General features: G+C 36.6%; 1 protein-coding gene across 3 annotated transcripts; it reads left to right on the top strand.

The window, feature by feature from the left end:
• Positions 1-376: 376 nt before the first annotated feature.
• LOC108771041 (RNA-binding protein 45) lies at positions 377-6911 on the top strand. Of its 3 annotated transcripts, none has more exons than XM_018522919.1 (6): positions 377-1002; positions 1203-1317; positions 3394-4193; positions 4282-4505; positions 4615-4755; positions 4978-5856. In XM_018522919.1, exons 1-5 carry the CDS (start codon positions 807-809, stop codon positions 4726-4728), a joined length of 1449 nt encoding a protein of 482 aa, XP_018378421.1. In that variant the 5' UTR covers positions 377-806; the 3' UTR covers positions 4729-4755; positions 4978-5856. The 3 variants fall into 3 exon arrangements, with proteins under 3 accessions (XP_018378421.1, XP_018378420.1, XP_018378418.1); XM_018522918.1 differs by having other exon boundaries at positions 379-1002; positions 4276-4505; XM_018522916.1 differs by lacking the exon at positions 4978-5856 and adding an exon at positions 6821-6911 and having other exon boundaries at positions 807-1002; positions 4276-4505.
• The last annotated feature ends 134 nt before the right edge of the window (positions 6912-7045 follow it).

Below are 7045 nucleotides of genomic sequence, written 5' to 3'. Positions count from 1 at the left end.
CTCCATGGCGATCTCTTGATCATACATTTCTCAAGTACTCAACATCATTACAGTTATGATAACAATCAGTGCCTTCGGAATCTTCTTACATACGTATCTTATAAGTATTCTTTAATTTATATCAGATTTTATTTCCCAGATATGAAAGTGAGAATTAAATTATAAATCAAATATCAAGAATATAGAAGGGCAAATTAGAGACAAATTCGAATTTAGATATGTGTAATAAACGTTTAAAGTTTTAACATTCTGATAAATTGATATAAAATATAAATTTAATTTAAAAAACTTAACGTTACATTTGTATTACATAACATGTTTCAGCATCATAATTGTGCCATCATCAGATATTATAAATTCACAGAGCGCGCAAAAACGCGGTGAAAAAGTCAGGTGTATTTCAAATAGTCACTATTAAGTCATAAAACGGTATAAAAGACGTATTGAAATATTCTTATAAATATATGTAATCCGTATCTTACGTGAATCCGATGTAACACCATAGATGGAGGGTGAAAACGAAATTGCTCGCAATCGCAAAAATGATAAATATTTGATCTTGTTCAAAGGATATACCAGGATATACCGGTCGCGCGCGGATTAGGCCGCGTGGCAAGGAGGCGGAGGAAGGGGAGAGGCATCATCGGGCATCGCGGCGTTGGCCGATCATCGGGCCGATGACGGAGTAGACCGGAGTAGACGGAGAGCCGGGACAGCGGTGCGGTATAAGATATTACCGCATTTGCCGCTGTTTGCCGCGGTAGAGAGTCCGCGCTCGCGGCAGCGCTCGCGTTCACGTTTGGAAAATGGCCGACCACAGGGAACGGGATTATTACACGCAGACGGATCTGCGTTCTAAGAACGACGACCCGCCGAACTCGCGTCTCTTTGTCATCTGCCACAAGAGTCTCGAGGAGGATGATCTCAGGAAAGCGTTCGAGAAGTTCGGCAAGATCGAGGATATCTGGGTGGTTAAGGATCGTAACACGGGCGACAATAAAGGTGATCCTGCACTGCATGTTTTAGATAAAAGCTAAAATCGACTCCGATCTACCCTATCTGTTGAAAAAAAGAAATTGCGCTTTCTTTTCTCTTTTAACGCGCGGCTCCTTTATTTCCGTCCTGGGAAAAATATCACCTTCGCGTTTCTCTTTTTGTGTACGCCGGTGTATCCCTACTATTCATTGCTGTTTGCCCCTCAGGTGTCACATACATCAAGTTTTCTAAAACATCGGAGGCGGCGTTTGCTCTCGAGGAGATGAATGGCAAGATGCTGGGCTCCGTGGGAAGAGCTATTAAAGTGATGATTGCCTCAAAGTAAGTCCTCCTTGATATCATTCACATTTAAATTTTAATACCATTCAAGATTTATAATTGTGGACATTGACTTGACGTACTATATCAATGTCCATATCTAGAAATGTTATAACAGAATCTGGTCACAAGCAGCTTTATCAAATGTATTGTTTTTCTCTTTATATATTTTATCTCATTTCTAACTTATGCTATCTATCTTATTCATTCTAACTTATTCTTATTTCTTCCAGTATAGATTAACTTTAATCTTGATTTTATTTGTGCTTTTTATTTTTTTTGTTTTTAGAATTAGAAAAAGATGAAGAATTAGTTGAACAGAGATTAAAATTAAATTACATTGGTAGAAACAGATATTACTGAAATTGACGAAAACGATGGGCCAATCAAAAATTCATTATTTCATGATTAGACTGTTATAGGCCGTAATCACACTACAGATTATCGGTTACAGTTGTTGGTTGTCAGTTCTATTCAATTCTATTTTAAAATTATCTTTCAATACGTGGCTTCAAAATAAACAATTAAAAAGGTTGAGCATTCGCCACACTCTAGTTCTTGTTAGTGAAAATAATATATATATTTTCTTGATACAGTTTACAAAATTATTTAATTAGATCGACATAAGTAATATACATTAATAAAATAATCATATCATTAACAAAAAATAGACGTTTTGCCCTTGAATATGGCCATCTTCAGTATTACAATTGTAAATCAATATTAAAATATTAAATTATTTTGAAACCAATCTCTGACAGTAATAATTTGACAAGAAGTAATCTTCCATTGTGAATCATCAGACGGAAATTCAAGATTTGGTTTGGAAATTTTATCTTATAATTTTAATGATATTATATCAAGTTGACAAGCAATTATGCATTGGTGGATACTATCATTTAATTAAATACAAACTATGGATTGAAATTTTAATTTGACTAGAGGATACTATCATTTAATTAAATACGAACTATGGATTATAAAATGTTAATTCGACTGGAGGATATTAAGTAATTGAACAATTACATTGTAACGTTAACCGACAAATTATTAGCGCACATAATTTAATATTTTAATGTTGATTTACGATTGTAATACTGAAGATGGCCATATTCAAGGCCGAAACGTCTATTTTTTGTTAATGATATGGTTATTTTATTAATGTATATTACTTATGTCGATCTAATTAAATAATTTTGTAAATTGTATCAAGAAAAAATATATATATTATTTTCACTAACAAGATCTAGTGTGTGGCAAATGCTCAACCTTTTTAATAGTTCTATTTTAGTCAATCATGATGCAGCGACTGCAGGTTAGCTACAACGTGATTGGTGAAAATAGAACCAACAACCAGCAACTGTAACTGGCAACCCATAGCGTGATTATGGCTATAGAGACTTCTATTCATGCTTACTGTTTTCCTTTTTCTTAGTATACATGATTAGGTCATTCATGTCTTGCATATTTCTTTTCTTTGAAACTGGAGCACTTGGGTGAATAATAGTAGCTCTATTCTTTCCTTTTTTTAATACTTTATACTTTCTAAAGATGTTGAAGTATATGTATAAAGTATATATACTTATATTTATTTCTACCATTATAGTTTAATTTTAATCTCAGTTCAACTAATTTTTCTTCTTTGTTTAGTTAGAAGAATTAGAAAAAGATGAAGAGTAAGTTGAACCGAGATTAAAATTAATCTACATTGGTAGAAACAGACACGAATAATTTATGCTTGTAAAAATTATGAAAATTAACCCAGGACATGAATGACTTATTATACAGGCTATGTTCCAAAATTGACTGCATGTACTGAAAATCTATAGTAATGTAAACTGTCGCATTTTCAGTGCTGGCAGTAAATTTGGAACACAGCCAGTAAAGAACCAGAAAATTATGATGTGTATTAAAAATTATTGGAGGTAGAAAAAAGAAAGCAATAGACGTAAATGCCAACACATGTCAAGTCAATATCTAGACTATTCTAGAGTCTAGATATATAGATTTAAACTGGCTTAATTGGTCCGTTTTATGTACATTTGGCTCTAATCAACATTTTCAACTGATTGTTCTCAGTCGAGATCAGGGTTCTGTGCGGGAGACGAATGAAGAAGAGAGGTGGGTTCGCTTATTCTGTGTATTACCGAAAACAATGACTGACAGCGAGCTGCAACAGGAATTCTCCAAGTTTGGTGCGATCGAATATGCGACTGTCGTGAAGGATCGCAGTACAAACGAATCCAAGGGCTTCGGCTACGTCAAGTTCAAGAAGGTATCTAGCGCAGCGCGGGCGTTCGAGGAGTGTGACAGAAAGTACAAAGCTGTGTTCGCCGAGCCGAAGAAGCCGAAGCCCGATCACAACGAGGCCAAGTACAATAATGGACTGTCTGGTACCACGTATGACAGTAGTAGTAGTTGTAGTTATGGCTCCTCAAACTTTGGCAAGAGCAGCATCAGCCTGGAGATTGCTACTAACTATTCCAATTCGGAAGGCTACACGCGTCTGCAGGTGATTGCACATCCGGCCCTGAATCAGGACCAACTGTGGAAGCTGTTTGACATAGTGCCTGGACTGGATTACTGCCACTTGAAGACCGACGTGAGATACAGGATGCCGCGCGGTCAAGCGGTGGTGGTATACAACAATCCGAGCGCGGCGGCATACGCGCGTGAGAAATTTCACGGTTTCGAGTACCCACCTGGTCATCGAATGATCGTCAAGCCAGACTTAACTAGTGCGCCACCGAAGAGCGCGTCGAAACCTGGTGGTTCAACAACCGGCAACGTCGCTAGTGCAAGGACGGATCTGGTACACTTGGCGGAGACCATTGCTCAAGCTACATCACTAATTCAAGCTGCAGGTTTGACGGCACCGAGTAAGTAAATCCGACCATCTCGCCAGCGCGCCGAGGAAACAATACGTTGTGCATCAAGTATCGTTGCGTTTCTCATTTTTAGGCTTAGATCACATATCCGTGAAGTTACCTCCGGTACAACCGATGGCGAGTATAGATGCTGAAGTTGCCAAGAGATGTTTCATCGTATGTGGCCCACCGGTGCCGCCTATTTACGCTATGAAGGACGCATTCTGTAGGTTTGGGAATCTTATAGATGTATATATGTTACCCGGCAAGAATTGTGGATACGCGAAATACGCCAGCATTAGCAGCGCGAATGAGGCCATTGAGGTACAGCGTCTTTCCTTTTTTTTTTCTTTTAATCTTTGCTGCGTAGATATTCCAAGCTATTCATATTCAAATCACGTAGATATGCTTCTACATTTAAATATGCTTTTAGGTCCTGCATGGTCAAGAGATCTGTGGTTCCCGGCTGAAGGTACTCGAGGCAGAAGAACGAAACGTCGGCGAGGATCGGCGGAAACGACTACGAATGGATGAGGACGAGAATTGAACGTGTTTTAATAAAAATGCGTATCTCGTAAGTAGTAGATGAGTAGCGTAGTGTGGCGCGAAGGAAAAGAGAGGCATTTCTTTGTAATAGCTGTAGTACACCCCGAGACGTTGTTTTACCGACGCTATCACTCTTTCTCTCTATCTCTTTCTCTTTCTCTCTGTCTACCTCCTCCTCCTCTTCTTCCTCCTCGGGCAGGGGGAGAAAAATTGCAGGAGAAAATGTAATTTTTGCTGTTTATCTTCACAGACTGACTGGTATACACAAGCCGGACGCACGCAACAAAAAGAGACGAATTTAAAGACTACTACTCACTTGACCACATCAAGGGCCTGCATCCAGGGAAAACTACTCCAACTACCTACCTATATATATTTAACTGTTCGCTTACGTTCGCGCAGCTGCAACTCTCTACGTTACTGAAACCTTTAACTGCTACTCTACTACTACTATTACTTTTTATCCTCTTACATGTCCGTTTCACACACGATACGTTGCGCGCGCGGACGACCCGAGTTTCTGTTACTTTAAGAGGCCTGTGCGAACGGCCGATATCGTTGAGTGCCTATTCGCTGTGTACCTGTGTGAAAAGCGCTCTTTCCACGTCTGAAATTGTGGAAATGTACTTTCTTCCTTCAGACATTTGCGAGGCTCGGAGGAGGCAAAGCACGCGTACATTGACGAGGTACATAGACCGATTTGTCTCCCAGATTGTTTCTCGCATATATATGTATTTTTATCCTTCCTTAATCTTTTAATCTTCAGCTTTGCACTTCTTCGAAATGATTTATGATACATTTTCGACACTTAAGGGTACGTTCGAAGTATTGACACAAAACATCTTAAACATTTTAAGCCCAACATTGGTGACTGTGAAAATCAAATCCATGAGGACAATCATGGCTCTGATTATCTGCGCGTTCGCATAGGCTTTTAGGTATAACTTATGCCTTAGGTTTAACAAAGAGACCTTTAATTTATGATTAAATTTCTGTACTTTTCTTTTATAGTTATATTGCGTGCAGAAAAAAAGCAAAATAATTTGTACTTTATACGCTATTGACAACTTTTACAATGATAAGTTAAAATTATTGCGGACAAAAGTAATTCCAAAACAAGGTATATTATTTAGACGGCAATAAAAATTTTATGCTGTGGTGATAGTAAGAAGAATTGTTATTTGATAAAATCATTGGATCTCATATCATAATTTTGTCATATTGTTATGACTCACATTTGTATAAAATATTTTTACTTACTGAGATGCTTCGTAAAAAAGTTGTAAAACATTTAATTAAATCGCGCTTTTTACGCGCACATTACCAGTTAAATTTTTTAATTAATAAAAATTTAATCTGTAATTTTTGCGTTTTTTTAAAAAGGTTTAACAAAATCCTTTTATTAAAAACAAACAATTTATAAAAGAAAAATAATTTATTGAGAAATCTTTAATATTTTTTGAGTTTTAATAATAAAATTTTTATAAAAAAAAGGGTCTGTATACTAATATAAGATATGTAATACTCAATGTTACATATATCGACGTTAATTTTCGATTAGTATTGGAAAAAATCTTGTTTTGGAAGCAATTGATGTAGGAACGAAATGTAGGAGTAAAATGTACTGGCATGTAGACTGTTTTTCGTTTCAAAGCATGATAGAAGAAAGGAAGCGTAAATTTGTTGCTTACAGTAAAAGAAAAAAATGAAAAGACAATTTTTTGGCAAAACTGATTACCCGATATCCATTATTACGAAATCAAATGACCTCGTTACACATCCAGTGATCGACGCACAACATTAAACGTTTTATGATGGACACATTTTTGTATCACCGTGCGTTGGACTTTCACTGTATTGACCGAATGGTGTCCCAGGGGACTGTAACTGTGACTTGTTTTCTTTGGTGATATCAAATACACATGAAATACGCAATAAACCCCAAAACACCGACTCTTTCACTTGATTTTTTTTTTCTTTATCATTTCCTCGAGAATGAAATATTGTATTTTGTCTAATTGTATTGTCTCCAATATTGTATTAATCGAATTGATGGTCTCTGATAATCTGATATGTGTTTTTCTCATTTTCAGGATACTACGAGGATTCCACGAAGCACTGTACCTGAAGACTGTGATATTTTTAACAGCGTAAGATTATAATATTTCTATGAAATTGTATATGGGAAGAAAAATTTTACAAAATATATTAAATTATTATATTTTCGGCACAGTTATTGGTTACATTCACTTGCACATGAATTTATTTATTTTTCAAGATAAGCTCTTGCTTGAACACACACACACACACACACACAC

The sequence above is a fragment of the Trachymyrmex cornetzi genome, unplaced genomic scaffold, assembly GCF_001594075.2.
Source record: "Trachymyrmex cornetzi isolate Tcor2-1 unplaced genomic scaffold, Tcor1.1 scaffold138, whole genome shotgun sequence".
Classification (NCBI taxonomy): domain Eukaryota; kingdom Metazoa; phylum Arthropoda; class Insecta; order Hymenoptera; family Formicidae; genus Trachymyrmex; species Trachymyrmex cornetzi.
This window is presented reverse-complemented; position numbering and strand designations above follow the sequence as displayed.

Excerpts from the sequence above, each read along its gene's own strand:
- LOC108771041 (XM_018522916.1), top strand. The coding sequence starts at position 807 with ATGGCCGACCACAGGGAACGGGATTATTACACGCAGACGGATCTGCGT. Across the intron at positions 1,003-1,202 it reads TAACACGGGCGACAATAAAG|GTGTCACATACATCAAGTTT; the intron begins GTGATCCTGCAC and ends TTTGCCCCTCAG. Across the intron at positions 4,506-4,614 it reads GCGCGAATGAGGCCATTGAG|GTCCTGCATGGTCAAGAGAT; the intron begins GTACAGCGTCTT and ends ATATGCTTTTAG.